Below are 16,514 nucleotides of genomic sequence, written 5' to 3'. Positions count from 1 at the left end.
TCCTCCTCCATGACTGAGGTACCCTGAGCATGGAACTGACCCGCCGCACTGCTCCCTAGGCGCGCCATTGAGGGCTACCCCCTTGCACGGGTGAGGCATAAATGCAATTTTGTTGTGTGCAGTGTGCACTTGTGTGCTGTGGAGTGCTGTGTCACAATGACGATGGGAGTTGGAGTTTCCCAGTAGGGCTTTCACTTTCACTTAGAATTAGTGAGTACCTTAGAATGGGACCTCTCATCTGCCAGTATAGTGAGTACCTTAGAATGGGACCTCTCATCTGCCAGTATAGTAGTTAGAGATGTCCGATATTGGCTTTTTTGCCGATATCCGATATGCCGATATTGTCCAACTCTCAATTTTCGATTCCGATATCTACCGATGCCGACATACAAGTATGTGGGTTATTTTTCCTCATAACAAATTTTAGGTAACATTACAAATCTGCTGTTGTGGAACAAAATATGCTTAATTTTATTGTAATGCCCCACTAGATGCATTCTCGGATGCAACAAAGCTTTCCAAATATTAACATCGTCTGTGCAAAATAGAAAATTAATTAAGGAGAAACGTGTACAGTAATTCAAGCATTATTATATCGGGTTTGATAGGTCATAAATCTGATACCGATATTTACTGATATTACATTTTATGCTATTATCGGGCCGATAATATCTGCGGGCCGCTATTATTGGACATCTCTAATAGTAGTGAGTACCTTAGAATGGAACCTCTCATTTGCCAGTATAATGAGCACCTTAGAATGGGACCTCTCATCTGCCAGTATAGTGAGTACCTTAGAATGTGACCTCTCATCTGCCAGTATAGTGAGTACCTTAGAATGGAACCTCTCATCTGCCAGTATAATGAGTACCTTAGAATGGAACCTCTCATCTGCCAGTATAATGAGTACCTTAGAATGTGACCTCTCATCTGCCAGTATAGTGAGTACCTTAGAATGGAACCTCTCATCTGCCAGTATAGTGAGTACCTTAGAATGGAACCTCTCATTTGCCAGTATAATGAGCACCTTGGAGTACCTACCAGTGCACCTTGGAGTCCATAGCCCAAGCTGAAGTCAAGGTAGAGTTAGTGTGGCACCGATACCATGTAGCTTCTTAAGCCAGGCTCAAACTACACGATTAGCGATTGTGTGTCCGATGTTGGCGTCGGGGTGCACCGCACACTAGAAGAGAATCGCAACTGTCAATCTTGTCGCTGCTCGCAGCCACCGAGACAATGCCCGACGTTCTATTTCCAGTCGCAAATATCAAACACTGTTTGATTTCTACGACTTGCGATCGGCGACTCTTTGAGCTGCCAAAGTTCTATCTCAGAACGTCGCTCACGACGAGGAAATCTTTCCCGACAATCGCTTGCGATGGTCCTGGGGGGTAACGTTCCAGCGATTGTCGTAAGGGGGGTTTTCAGCCGAGAATCGGCGCGATAGTTGTGTAGTTTGAGCCAGTCTTTAATTAAGCAGTGCAATGGAAGAGAGTAGGGCTGGGGCAATTAATCGACTATAAAAATCGACAAGAATTTTCATAGTCGACTAATCGTTTCATTTAATTCAATGCTTTTTTTACTTACTTTACTTATGCTTTATTACTTTACTGAAACCTAAAATTGTCCAGCACGTATGAATTGGACGTTGTATCTTGGAGTAAATAAGCTACTATCATGATTTAAAGCTCATTGTGAGCTCAGGGACCTAATTTTAACGGTTTCTTTCTTTTCCCCCAATTTCCTTGAAGATTAAAGTGCTAGAGTACTTGTTTGACTAATCGACTATTTAAAATAAATAGTTGATAGATCAATCAGGAGAAAAATAATCGTTTAGGACAGCCCTAGAAGAGAGTACTTCTTCTAGAGTACCAAGAGAGTACTTCTAGCCGAAAGCCCAACTGGGACAGCTCCAACTCCCTTTGTCATTGTGACACAGCACTCCACAGCACACAAGTGCACATTGCACATAATTGAATTGCAGTTTATGCCTCACTCCTGCAAGGAGAAGCCCCCAATGGCGCCCCATGGGGAGCAGTGTTGCGGGACGGTACCATGCTCAGGGCACGTCAGTCATGGAGGAGGATGGGGGAGAGCACTGGCTGATTACTCCCCCCACCAACCTGGCGGGTCGGGAGACGAACCGGGCCGCAACATTTGGGCTACAAGTCTGACACCCTAACCGCTTACCCATGACTGCCCCGTGCTACTGTGTACCTTTTTGATAGTTTTATTGAGATGTAGTGAGAGAGTGGCGAGTAGGCGAGCAAGCAAGAAGCTAGTAAAAAGCAACGATGTGTGTATACGTAGCTTTAGTGAAATGTAATGTATTGTTAAGTTAATGTATCTGTAAGTTAATGTAAACCTCCTATAAACCTGTGTACTGCCACTTCCTTTGTCAAACTTGCAATGATTGTACTGTATCGCTTGTATACTGCGCTCTGTATTCACCCCACACACACTCGACTTGCTTTGCGTGCAAGGACACGCAAAGCAAGTCATGTGTTGCACCCGCCTCTACAGGTCCAGTGCTGTTGAACCCCAACACTTCCTGTAGCTTAACGGTACTGTCTGATGACCTGACGACTGTGGAGAACACTTACGGGAGACTGAATCTTCCAAGCAACCCTGAGCGGATCAGCTGCGTCCTGGGCTCTGAGCCCGTCATAGACTACCACTACGTCTGGGAGGTACGCTACTACAGACCAATGACCGTACAGTAGTTATATGCACCATAGAAGATGTTTACACTTACCTGTACACTTTTTAAAAACGTGAAAACGCTAACTTTTTAGAATGAATAAGACATGTGACTCATAATATGATATTTGTACATCCATCTCACCACCCAGGATTAACCAATTGTGTCCTGGAGCGACATATACGCTGCATTAAAGGGGTATGCCACTATTTTGGGGCTTAATACAGTTAAAATCGTTGGCCAGGGTTTATAAAGGTGGTAAAGTGTCTTATTTTTCATGTAAGCCGATGTCTTGCTTTAAGACAAGTTAAAAGAGGGAGCATGTCGCTAAGCTAGTGAAAGTCAATGGATCCGTGTAGCATTGTAGCATGCTACACGGATCCATTGACTTTCACTAGCTTAGCGACATATTCCCTCTTTTAACTTGTCTTAAAGCAAGACAATGCTTAACATGAAAAATAAGACACTTAACCACCTTTATAAATCCCAGCCAACGATTTTAACTGTATTAAGCCCCAAAATAGTGGCATACCCCTTTAAGCTTCTTGAGATTTGAGCTGTTTTATGTGGGTGTGTTAGAGCTGAATGAACACATTTTAATGCAAAATGAAGGTTCTAGTTTTTAAATGCAACTCATTTCATGTTTGTATGTGCTTCGGAGATTGAGATATTTAGGTTTTAATAGGGAGAGGGCACCTTTTCCCCAAAAGGACTTAGGCTGGCCGCACACTGGCTCCGACAGCACTGTGGCGCACTTTTGCTTCCGACAGAATTCGGACCCCCAAACCCAATTTCACTCGAACATTGCATTGATAGTCAATGGGCGGCGCTGACAAAATAGAACTTGTCTCTAATTGCTATCCGACATCGGTGAATGTCCGCGGACATCGGCGCCAGTGTGCGTGGTTCGATTGAAAACAATGGATTCGAATTTTAGCTGAGCAGTGCGCAGCACTTTGTCGGAGCCGGTGTGCGGAAGCCCTTAGGCTAAAATGGGTTAAGGGATTGTTCACTATCTGTGAAAAAGTCTCATTTCCCCATCGCCGCCCGTTATAAAAGTCTCCTCTCAAGTCTCCTAAAGGGGTGTTGCCTACATCATAGGATGAAACGGGAATGAGCTTTAAGCTAGTCGTTTCTCCCTTTAGAACTTCTTAGGTAGTTTTGGTGGTTTCTGGTGGTTTTAAACAGTCAGTATTCAGTTCAACAGAAGCTCAGGAATATTTCGTTGACATGTGTGAATCAGTGTTCTGCAAACTGAATATTTTCAGAGCGTGGCCACATTCGGAATGAATAAAGGTTTTTTTTTAGCAGAATGAATATTGCAACCACTCTGTTTATTATTCTGAATATTCATCACACTGCTTCCTTGCTGTGATTTTTATTTGCCAAAACTCTTTGAAGTCACAGTGTATGATTGTTGCATTTCATTAACCACCCTCTTCACTAGGTGCAGGTCAATGCGCACAAATACTGGGACATCGGCGTCATCAAGGCGAAGAAAGTGGAAGGAGCCAACCTCTGGAGCAGGGTGACGTGTCTTCGCTCTCGCAGCGAGCAGTTTTCCTCCACGGCGCGTCACTCCATAGAGGTTGCGGGAACGTCCACTCCCCTGACGCTGGACGAGCCCCCAGAGACCGTCCGAGTGGAACTGGACCAGGAGGAGGGAACGCTGTCTTTTTACGACGGCAAGAGCAAGCTGCTGCATGCTCTAGAACATGATTTCACTGAGGACGTATTACCCTTTTTTGATTCCTACCACCAGAAGGAGCCGGTGAAGTTCCTTCCCATCGACCCGTGGATTTCACTGGACCCGTGTGCATACATGTTAATGGTCTAGGGTGCGCTGAACTACAGGCGTTGGACAAAATAACTGAGGCATTTTAGTGTGGGATGTTTCATGGGAAGTTTCAAGATTCAAGTGGACCAGAGAGTTAATCCTGTTGGATGTGGTTCGTCCTTCTTGGTGGTATGCAAACATTACCTTGGATACTGTTGCTCTTGATTAGGGATGCAAACGATTAATTGATTAATCGACTTTAATCGAGCAATGTGTTAATTGATTAAAAACCATTAATTGCCAATTCAACTGACAAAGAGACCCAGGTTAAATGGGCATGTGAAGAGTGTGTGTGAGGAGGGGTGTGAATAGTGGGAATATTTAAATCACCTTTGGATTAAAGAATTGAGATAGAATTCATTTAAATGTAGTATTTTATCTCACTTTTTAATTAAAATTTTTAGATTTTGTAGTTTTCTTTTTTAAGAAACATTGAGATTTCGGGGGAAAACGCCGCTTATCAATTAACCGTAAGTCGATCGATAAGGCAATCAACTAATGATTAATGAATTAATCGATAATTTGCATCCCTACTCTTGATACATCACAAAGACTCGCTGTCTCAGTCAAAGATGCAACAGTTACACTCTCACCAAGAATTTCTCCTTTTTGAACTCTGATAGGTCAATCATAATGTTGTGTGCATTGCAAAATTTTGAGGAAAAACTGTGCTCTTATCCTGCTAATTGAACCCTCACACTTCACTTTACTGGTGCAATGTGCAATTAATGAAGATTGGCCAACAGGCTGGTCCACCTGAGCCATGAAACTTCCCACACTAAAATGACAAGTGTCTCAGATATTTTGTCAAACCCCTGTATGTCTACAGGAATTTAGACTACAACGAGATGAGTAGCCTACACCTTTTGTTGTTATGACTATTCGTTTGTCTTTGGCCTGGAAGCAGCTTTATACGGGTGCCACACGTGCCACATTTTTCAGGAAGGTGATTATGATGTGTTATGAAAGTTCCAACATGTATGAAACGTTAGACGCAAAACTGAAGAAAATCCAAGGCACTCTCCTTTTGAAAAAGTTAAACCGCCTTTATTGTGATGGCTTTGTCATGTTAGGCATTTAACAGACTCCCTGAAGAAGACATGTCTGCCGAAACGCGTTGGGGTCTTTTAAATGTCTAACATGACAAAGCCATGTAGCCATGTCCGTGTAGCAGGCTACAATGCTACACGGATACATTGACTTTCACTAGCTTAGCGACATATTCCCTCTTTTAACTTGTCTTCAAGCAAGACAACGCTTAACATAAAAAATAAGACACTTTACCACCATTATAAACCCCAGCCCAACGATTTTAACTGTATTAAGCCCCAAAATAGTGGCATACCCCTTTAAAGGAGAGTGCCTTGGATTTTCTTCAGTTTTGCGTCCTCTTTTTTTTCCCTATCCAAAGAGCACCTCAACCAAACTTTTTCCAGTCCAGAGAGCGCTCCTAAACTAACTTTTTTGATTTATGAAACGTTGTTCGGACAGTGATTCGTATTTGATGGAGTAAATTGTGCGACTGCTACAGTGACTAACCGCATTGCCAGGCTGGCATTATGCTACTGTGACTCCACTTATACTGTAACTGCATTGCCAGGCTGGCATTATGCTACTGTGACTCAACTTATACTGTAACTGCATTGCCAGGCTGCTATTACGTTCTTGCGTACGTATCTCATGCTAGTGCATTCCGCGTGATGGTGTGAACTGCGAAGTCTTTCGAAGTTCCTCAAATGCAGCAGTAAAGCACTTTTATGCACTTTTGTCACGTGACGAGGTTTGCACAGTTTTCCTGCCTCGTCAGTGTTTTTTCTGTTGCCAGTTGCCACGGCGAATTGCTGTTTCTAAATGCGAAAATGCTCTGCTGTGCCCTGACCAAATCATCCCTAACCCTAACCTGTCAGTATAGCAATGTTTCTGCTGCTTAACTTTTGCCAAGAACAGAGAAATAAACAAGGGATTGGCGAATTTGTTGCGAAATTGTGCCCAGACCTTGTCTGAATCATAAAAGAACGCGCAAGGCAGCATGGGTACTCCCAGGCTAGCCCAGACCAAAACTATCCCCAATGTTAACCTGTCCCAGGGCGTTGTGGAGCTACTGTACGTGTTAACTTGCGGAGGCGCTGTGCACAAACACGATAGCAAATCTTACTTACTTGTCATGATGTCATGTTGGCATTGCTGACCTCTGAACCCTCATGCTTGAATGTTGTGGATCGACTGGTCATTTTCCAGAAGCCGGGATTTTATCGTGTAAAATCTTTGTTTTTCAGTAGGAAACAAAAATATGTTTGAAACCAGTGGTTCCTGTTTTGAGATTGCATTATGGAAAATAAGAAATATTCATGTTATCCCCTAGTTTGATAACTTATTCACCCTCAGTCTCCCAACATTGTTCAGGGAAGTCTCAGAATCAGTTTGATTTGAGTTGTTCCTCTGTCTGCATATGTGCTCACTAAGGTATGATGTTGAATAAATAAAATAATAATTTTGCACACATTCACTTCAATGAAAGTTTTTATTTTATATTAAATATATTACAATACTGAATGATATTGTAAGAAAAGAAAATATGGGCATTGACCGTTTTTTGTTTAAAATAGTCAGTCTATGTACAGCATACGACAGAAAGAAACGCTGTTATATAAACATCTTGCAGTACGAACTGTAGATCTGAGTCACCGCACAGCACTGGGAATGCACTGAATGGGGAATGCTGTTGACTTGGTGCAGTGGTTCCCAAACAGGGGGTCGGGACCCCCCAGGGGTTGCGGACAGAAGGGACATTAAAAAAAAGGGGGGGGGGGTAAACCTCAGTTTAACAGTTAACATGATTCCATAAATTGGTTAGTAACAATATTCACTTCTGTGACTGCTAAATGTATTTATATTTATGTATTTGTAAGTTCAAATAAAAAAATAGCAATATTAATGGACAATTGTCATTTGGAATATGGAGGGTGGGGGTTGGGAAAATATCATTAGGTGTAAAAGGGGGGTCTCTGCAGAAAAGGTTTGGGAACCATTGACTAGGTGGGTGAGAGACATGTTTGGAGGGGTTTGCTGGGGATGGAGAGGCCTGGAGCTGTGGCTTACTGCTCTGTGCTGAGCCACTTAGTTGCCAGAGGATGTCAATCCCTGGTTCAGAAAATAACAAAATTCACAAAGTTTATCTAATCAGCTCTGAATCAGCTGGGGCCTATATATACTACAAAGCTGGTTCAGGAGTAAGGACTCCAGACTCTTCTATTCTATGATTTACCTCTTAATTAACCTGGTTTACTCCTGAACTTAAGAAAGTGAGGACTCCTGAAGTGGTGGGACTCAGCACAGCACAGAGCAGGTACACACCTGGTCTTGGACGGACACACACACACACACACACACACACACACACAATGCGACGTAACATTACACATGCCCCAAATCAAACCGGACAAAGGAAACGATGTAAAATCTGTATAGCTGTTGTTGAGGTAACAGCACGTCTACTGAGCTATTGGGGCGGTAACTGCACGTCTACTGCCTCATGCCTCATCCCTCACCCCAGGCCAACACATTCATAGTGTGTGTGCAGCAGTGAAAGGGTGAGTATACACACACACACCATAGAGGCTGTAGACTTGTGTGCCAAACACACACACACACACACACACACACACACACACACAGTACTAGTGCACACACCAGAGAGGCTGTGGACTCGTTTGGATGCCATTACTTGAGTATTGCTTGAGATGCACCATCTGCAGTAGTCGTTTTGGAGACCAAAAGTAAAAGCTTTTACTTTACTAAAAGTCCCTCTGCCTCTGCTTTCAGGGAATGTATGAATTGATAGAGAGAGAGAGAGAGAGAGAGATGAAGATGGATCCCATATGCAGTCATAGAAAAAAAGTTTGCACACCCTTTGACATTTCTTACATTTCTGTCAAAATTGGTCATAAAACATGGTCTGATGTTTGCGGGAATCACAAGAAAGAACAAGACCAAGATCAGACCATGTTTTATGACCAATTTTGGCAGAAATGTAAGAAATTTCAAAGGGTGTACAAACTTTTTGCTATGACTGTACACAAAGGTAGTGTGCATCTCATCTTGGACAGATGTCATCAGTATGTCATTAGTCTGTGTACTATGGGATGGTGTGGGGGTTTCCCATGGCGTATGGGGTCAGGTACAGTACAGTGTGTGCTTGTCTGGACCGTGTGTGTGTGTGTGTGTGTGTGTGTGTGTGTGTGTGTGTGTGTGTGTGTGTGTGTGTCTGGACTTAGTGTGTGTGAATGTGTGCATGTCTGGACCGTGTGTGTGTGTGCGTGTGTCTGGACCGTGTGTGTGTGTGTGTGTGTCTGCGTCTGCACTTTGTGTGTGTGTGTGTGTGTGTGTGTATGGGGTGGAGGCATTCACGAGAGATGTCGAAAGGCATGTGTTCACAAAGATTGAAGAAAGGACAGCATCTTAGTTCAACTCAGTATTTAACAGAAAAATGAACCTATAGTAGTAGTAGTAATAATAATAATAATACATGATAATAATACATAATGCACTTAATTTTGTTGGGATGACATACAGTATATACATAACACCTGGAATTGGGGGACATTAAAAAGATTCCTTAAAAATACTTAGTTATCATTATTACTCCTCAAGGTCAATGTTGCAGTGATATTATTACGTACAGTCGTAGTGCATACAGTGGTAAAGAAAAATCGGTGCCCACATTTCAAAATAAAAGTATCCTTCATACACAAAAAGAACAGCAGGCTTCACATTTTCAAAATAAAAGCCTTCTGAGTAACAGAGTCTGGGTGACTATGAGGTATATGTACACATGAGAACCACCACATTAAAACTACTGGTCATTGTTGTCATTGTTGACGCACACGTACAGTACACACAGAAACAAACAAACAAACAAACCCTCTGAATAGTTTAGATAGATTAAATCTTATGGTGGTGAGAGATGCAGCTTTCTTATACCTAAATAAGAGGCTATTTCACAGGCAGCTATGGAAATTACATTTCTGACTGTGAGCATCTTCTTAAAAAGGCAAGTCTGTATTTGAAACATTCAACTTAAATTCAGAATGTATTAACACAATCAATGCTAGCAAATAAAATATTAAAAAGTTCAGACATCAGACATGTTTTTTTTTTCAATTATATCATATTTTCATATTTAAAGCCATCCAAATTGCCACTAGCATCAAACTACAATCCCTCAAATAACACAATTACATCTCCTCTCCCTTCTCCGTGAAATACTTCAAGTGAGACAGTTCAACCTCCAGCTCTCCACATCTAGTCATCATGTTCCCATTTTTAATCACTGCTGCCGAGATCCCTCAAGACCTCCAACACCAGAGCAAAAGAGGAGGAGACTTTTTTTTGGTAACACTTTACTCAACGTCGGAATCATAGGTATGACATGACCAGGGCCGGATGAAGGGGCTACAGGTTGCTGTGGGCACCCCCCACAGGTCTGGATTAAGACGGCCTGGGGCCCCTAGGCTACAGGTTGCTGTGGGCCCCCCCAGAAGGCAAATTCCCCAACAAATTTAGTGTACATAGACAATGTTATAATTACGAGCTAGGAATTAAGGACAACATGTCTAATGAACACAGTAGATACATTTTCAATATTGTATTGCATGTTGTCACTATTCAGCAATTATTCACTTTTGGCCAATCAAGGGCCCTCTGGCAGGTTGGGGGCCCTAGGCTGCAGCCATACCTGGCCTGTGCATTAATCCTGCCCTGGACATGACAGTGTCATATCAGAGTCATGCTCGTGTCATAAATATATATCATGTCATAAACATGTTTATTATATGGTTGTGACGTCATCTGTCGAATGCTCCATTCATTTCAACGGGGCTCCCCAACGTTCGGACGTCTGTTATTTTTCGATAACGGACGGGTTGGTCTATAACAGACCGCTGTCAATGGCAACAAGACTTTTCACTGCTAAAGCGACTTTTCAACAAGACTCTAATCAGCTGCTGTGATAGACAGCACCCGTTGTCCTGGCTACCGCTGTCAATGGCAACAAGACGTTCACTGCTAAAGCCACTGGCTTGTATACAAGTCAGTGGCTAAAGCGAATGTTTCATATCACTCCGCAGGGGGTCCGGTCTTTTGTCACTCTAATCAGCTGCTGCGATAGACAACACCTGTTGTCCTGGCTAGCCTACCTAGCTGTTGCCTAGCGGTGTTCCACAACGGCACTGTTTTGTTTTGCGCAGCAACAATCTTAACATTAAATAGGTCTAAAGAAATGTCCCCGCATGTGTGAATCATTTAAGTATATCCATATAATAAGCGGGTTAACTTTCGGCGAGTCGGTCGCTTTGTGGAATAGCAGCACTTCAGAGAGAACAAGACCCCTCCGCTCCGCGTCGGGGTCTAAAGATTCTCTCTGTCGTGCTGCTATTCCACTGTAGCGACCTTCTCGCCGAACGTTAACCCTTACTTAACTCCTTAAGAGACATTCGATTATGGAATAGCCAGCCCTAATAATGTCAACTTTTTCTTGACCATAAAACGTTTATAACATTGACACAATGTTTATGACTCTCCCATGACGAAGGCATGACTCTCTCATGACACTCTCATGTCATGCGTATGACGCTTGCGTCAAGTAAAGTGTAACCATTTTCTTCCCCTTAGCAGTGCCCCCTATGGACCATGAAGACTAAACATAGCTACAGTTAGATCACAGGACATAGCCTGCTGCATCCAGGGACCACCATTGGAACATAATAGCCCGTTTATACCAGGCGCTACCTACGAGACCCAGGTACCTGGGGTGGTTGAAGAAGTTTCGCCATGAATTCGCTTTATTCGCTCTGGACGAGCCATTGACATGTTTGATTCAGCTAATCACATAACGGCTCTGTCTTGACAGCCTGGGACATTCGTCGATATGAACGTTCCAATTGGTTTTCGCCGAAGCGCGTAATAGAAAATTCGCCTACAATTAGCTTGAGTTTAATCGTCAAAATTTGCTCTGGTTGCTCAAGAAGCTTCGCTCCTGGCGAATTCGCTCTGGTAGCTTTATTCGCCTTCCCTCCATAGAGAAATAATGACTTCGGCAGCTCAGGTCGCGCAGTTCGCGCTTGGTGTACACGGAGCTTAAGACACAGTAGTTTGGACAAAAAAATACAGCAAACTGTGACTATTTTTTCAGTGATAGTCCACCAATGACACACAGATCTGGTTTAAAACATACAGTACCCATGCTCATATCTAGGAGTTGCAGCTAATGTGACACTTGCTACGTTTACATGACGGTTTTAATTCAGAATTATTAATTCAGAATTAAATTGTTCCGTAGAATTTACTTTAATCTTTCATTTGATTCCGAATTAAGAAGTGTTTACATAACGTTTTCAAAGCGGAATTAAGCTTTATTCAGAATTAAAGTGAGTTAATTCCAAATTAAATGTCTCATGTAAACGTAGCAATTGTCTCTTTATCAGTCACGGTAACACAGGTCTGCCTGCAAAAACGCATTACTAACGTTCGGAAAACATTTGTAAAACGTTTGTAAAACGGAGGGAGGGAGAGGGGGTTAGGTTTGGGTTGGTTGGGGAGGGAGGGTGAGGGGGTTAGGTTTGGGTTGGTTGGGGAGGGTGAGAGGGTTAGGTTTGGGTTGGTTGGGGCGGAGATGTTACATTCTGCAGAGGATAATATCTACACAGTCACTCCAGGTGAAACACGTATACAGTACAGCCACACTGACACTCATACATACAGTACATACACACACACACACACGTATATGAGTAAAACGCGAAAATGAGAATTAATTACACAGGTTTAGTACACCTAAACACACACAGGCACGCGCGCGCGCACACACACACACACACACACTACAAGATGGTAGGAGGGAGGGTTCAAAAAAACACCACGTCTACCTCCTTCCACACAAAGTCTGTTTCTTGATTTTATAGAAAAGAAATGAAAAAAGAAAAGACTGATGTTCATTCGGTGTCTGAGCGTAGACCTATACATATGTACAAAGAGCATGGCGGGGAGAGGAGCGGCGGCAGGTAGGCTACATCAGGGAGATGAGCTGTTTTGAGACTGTGCTTCATGAGGCCTACACTACAGAGCTGGTTCAGGAGTACACTAGGTTAAGTTAAGAGGTAAATCATCTAGTAGAAGAGCCTAATCTGATAGAAAAGGAAGCGTTCAGGCTCTTCTATTAGATAGTTTACCTCTTGACTTAACATGGTTTACTCCTGAACAAGGTCCAGGGGTGCATTTCTCGAAACCGAAGTTGCTAACTATGTTAGCTACTTTGTTAGTTGCAATGCAATTTCCCATTGGCAACTATCGAAGTTGCTAACTGCTAACAACTACGCTTTTCAGAAATACACCCCTGGTTCTGGTGTAACCCAGGTTAAGTTACAGTCAGAGGTAAATCATCTAATAGAAGAGCCTGGAGAGTCCTTATTTTCTTATGAAAATGAAGCGTTCGGGCTCTTCTATTAGATAGTTTACCTCTTAACTTGAGCTGGTTTACTCCTGAGCCAGCTTTGTAGCAGAGGCCCTTGGAGAGGGAGTGGGGTGGGGATTGGAAGGCGGGGAAAGGGTTAAAGGAGATTTTCTTTGTTTTTCCCCTTGATTTCACATTATACCATCATGTTCTACTCTCCCCTGTAACGTGTGTATCATTTGGAGCTCTGCCGAAGATATTCGATTTGGTGAAACCACTTCCTATGGGCCATTTTTTGCAGGCACAACATATGTTGTTTGTGACGTGTCACATGATGTCACATCCGCCTTTCAAAAACTGTATTACCCGCAAAACTGACAAGTTTCGAAACAAGCAATTCACCTACGCGTTATGAATGGTAGCCTACCATAATGAATAAATTAAAAACAGCATTGTTTGTGTCTGCAAAAAATTGCCCGTAGGAAGCCATTTCATGGCCGAATATCTTCGACAGAGCTCCAATGACACACAACATACAGGAGGTGAGTAGAACATTTTGTTTGTGTATAAACGCGGTGTTATGAGGAGGGGCAAGACACTGGCAGCCAACCACGTGAGCTAATTTTTTGACCGACAGCGGTTTCCAACAGTCCGAGGTTGTGCGCAGCCAGGGTCGCGCAGCCAGGGGAAAACAAAAAAATTGAGAACCAATGTATAGTGGGAAATCAAGGGCCCAATGTCAAAAAGAAAAGCCTTTTCTCCTTTAATCAAGGGCCCAATGTCAAAAAGAAAAGCCTTTTCTCCTTTAACGTTGCAGGGTGGATAGAGGAAGGAAATGACAGGTGTGTAGTAGACGTTAAATTCCACTGACTAGACTAGCAGACAGTTCAACCCTCGGCCACATGCGGTCTCCACGGCATACGCTTGAAGGAAACAAAACAAAACTAAACAAACGAAAAACAAAACAATCATGTTTTCATCCTCATCATCAATTTAACACTTCGTTATAACACTAGGAATGGTTTAAGCTGATTTCTCTTCTTTTTTTTTCGCCTCATGCATACAGTATTTTTTTTTCTTGTTTAGTTTCTACAATGAATGCGTGCTTCCCTCCCCCCCACCCCTTAATAACCCCTGCCTGCCCTGTCTTCCCATTCGTTCTGACAGACAGGCCCACCTCCAATCAGAGAAAAGTTTGTGTCGAAGGGGGTGGGGAATACCTATCTAGGGAGCAGGCGATTGGATGGGATTCTTAGAGGAACCAAAATATCTTTGGCCGCTCGACGACTCTGCGGAGTGGGGGTGGGGGTGGGGTTGGGCGGAGGGGTGGTGTGGGCGTTTCCATGGTCGAAGTAAATGATAAAAGTCCGCAACACTGTTAATGCTCCCAACTGTTTAATGCCACAGCGTTTCGGACCTTTAACGCTGTGCCATTAAACAACTGGGAGCATTACAGTGTTGTGGACATCTATCGTTTACTACTTCGATTATTTTGTTTTGTCCAGCACCTCTGCACCACCGATGTGCTCATATTCTCTGCTTTCTTGAGTTGTCATGGTTGTCTTGGTAGGGGTGTTGCCATAGAGACATGTCTGCTCTTCATGTCTCCATGTGGTGGTGCAGCTTCCGATGTGTGCAGGACAGGTGAGCTGAGCTGAGCTTCCTGTGGCGCTACACATTGGGGATGGACAATAGCAGTGTGTAGCTGAGTGTGGGACGAGGGCTGCTCCTGTCACAGCGCCTCACGGTGTCCTGGAGGACATTTTTTCCCACTGCACCTTTTTATTCCCTCCATGAGTCATATCACCATCTTCAGCATCTTCATCTTCATCATCTTCATCCTCTGTCATCCATCCTTGTTGTTTTTAGTGTTCCTGATTTTTTTTTTCAAATTATTTTTTTAAAATCCCTTGTTTGTATAAAAGCGGACAGAAATGTAGTTCGTAAGATCTGCGTTGGAGGGGTCTCCTCTTAAATCGATGTCTCCCAGAGCTGAAAGAGAAATTATTACACAGTTTCAGTCTTTATAGTACATTTGTTTTATTATGTTACTAAATTATATACACATATCTAGTATATGTCTGTGTCTTGTGTGTATGTGTCTTGTATGTGTATGTGTATGTGTGTATGTGTATGTGTCTTGTCTGTATGTGTCTTGTGTGTATGTGTCTTGTATGTGTATGTGTGTATGTGTATGTGTATGTGTATGTGTGTTGTGTGTATGTTTAGTTGTGTGTGTGTATGTGTGTATGTGTCTTGTGTGTATATGTCTTGTATGTGTCTTGTGTGTATGTGTCTTCAAGAAACAACTAAAGACATTCCTCTTTCGAGAGAATCTACTAGACTAATGATTGAACTGGCCTTGCCCCAGGGCAGAATCCTGACATTATGTTTAGTTTAGTTTAGTTTGTGAGTGTGTGTTTGTGTGTGTGTGTTCTCATTATTTCCTCTTTATTATTAAAAAAAATAAAAAATAACAAAAAAAAACTAACCCCTCTTTGTAATTGCACTTGTTGTTCTGTATATCTCCTGTGCACTTTGTATTTGCTTGTGATGTTAGCTTGATTATGTCCTCTTCTGAAAGTCGCTTTGGTTATAAAGCGTCTGCCAAATGCAATGTAATGTAATGTAATGTAATGTAATGTGTCTTGTATGTGTATGTGTGTTTGTGTTTGTGTCTTGTGTGTGTCTTGTGTGTATGTGTATGTGTCTTGTATGTGTATGTGTCTTGTATGTGTGTGTGTGTATGTGTATGTGTCTTGTATGTGTGTGTGTGTGTATGTGTCGTGTGTGTATGTGTATGTGTGTATGTGTATGTGTCTTGTCTGTATGTGTCTTGTGTGTAGGTGTCTTGTATGTGTGTTGTGTGTATGTTTAGTTGTGTGTGTGTATGTGTGTATGTGTCTTGTGTGTATATGTCTTGTATGTGTCTTGTGTGTATGTGTCTTGTATGTGTATGTGTGTATGTGTTTGTGTCTTGTATGTGTATGTGTATGTGTGTATGTGTATGTGTCTTGTCTGTATGTGTCTTGTGTGTATGTGTCTTGTATGTGTCTGTGTGTATGTGTATGTGTATGTGTGTGTGTGTATGTTTAGTTGTGTGTGTGTATGTGTGTATGTGTCTTGTGTGTATATGTCTTGTATGTGTCTTGTGTGTATGTGTCTTGTATGTGTATGTGTATGTGTGTATGTGTTTGTGTCTTGTGTGTGTCTTGTGTGTATGTGTATGTGTCTTGTATGTGTATGTGTCTTGTATGTGTGTGTGTGTATGTGTATGTGTCTTGTATGTGTGTGTGTGTGTGTGTGTGTGTGTGTGTGTGTGTGTGTGTGTGTGTGTGTGTGTGTGTGTATGTGTATGTGTCTTGTGTGTATGTGTGTTTTCTCACTCTGGCACTCTGTCTGTTGGCTTTGCGCTCCTCGTCGGGAAGGGGGGGCAGGGGGTAGGGGTAGCGCCGACTGGAGGCAATGGACCCTGTGGAGGAGGTGGGGGACTTGGCTGGGGACAGAGTCCTACAGGACGAGAGAGAGAG

General features: G+C 42.8%; 2 protein-coding genes across 3 annotated transcripts in view; one reads left to right on the top strand and one right to left on the bottom strand.

The window, feature by feature from the left end:
* The window catches only part of LOC134448851 (E3 ubiquitin-protein ligase TRIM35-like), an 89,689-nt gene that overhangs the window by 3,193 nt on the left and 69,982 nt on the right, over positions 1–16,514 (top strand). The window contains exons 5-6 of one of the 2 annotated variants that reach the window (XR_010034852.1): positions 2,524–2,690; positions 4,149–4,824. Coding sequence is in view for 1 of the 2 variants with exons in the window: in XM_063198523.1 (XP_063054593.1) it covers positions 2,524–2,690; positions 4,149–4,538 (557 nt within the window). In the remaining variant the exon portion in view is untranslated. Of the gene's footprint in view, positions 1–2,523; positions 2,691–4,148; positions 5,656–16,514 lie in introns of those variants that run through there. The other variant, XM_063198523.1, reaches the window with a different exon arrangement.
* adam22 (ADAM metallopeptidase domain 22) overlaps positions 14,881–16,514 on the bottom strand; it is an 85,987-nt gene continuing 84,353 nt past the window's right edge. Inside the window, exons 27-28 of the mRNA XM_063198521.1 lie at positions 16,371–16,494; positions 14,881–14,976 (exon numbers count right to left, since the gene is read on the bottom strand). Coding sequence (XP_063054591.1) covers positions 14,956–14,976; positions 16,371–16,494 — 145 coding nt within the window. The 3' untranslated portion in view covers positions 14,881–14,955. The remainder of the gene's footprint in view (positions 14,977–16,370; positions 16,495–16,514) is intronic.

Source organism: Engraulis encrasicolus, chromosome 5, assembly GCF_034702125.1.
Source record: "Engraulis encrasicolus isolate BLACKSEA-1 chromosome 5, IST_EnEncr_1.0, whole genome shotgun sequence".
Classification (NCBI taxonomy): domain Eukaryota; kingdom Metazoa; phylum Chordata; class Actinopteri; order Clupeiformes; family Engraulidae; genus Engraulis; species Engraulis encrasicolus.
This window is presented reverse-complemented; position numbering and strand designations above follow the sequence as displayed.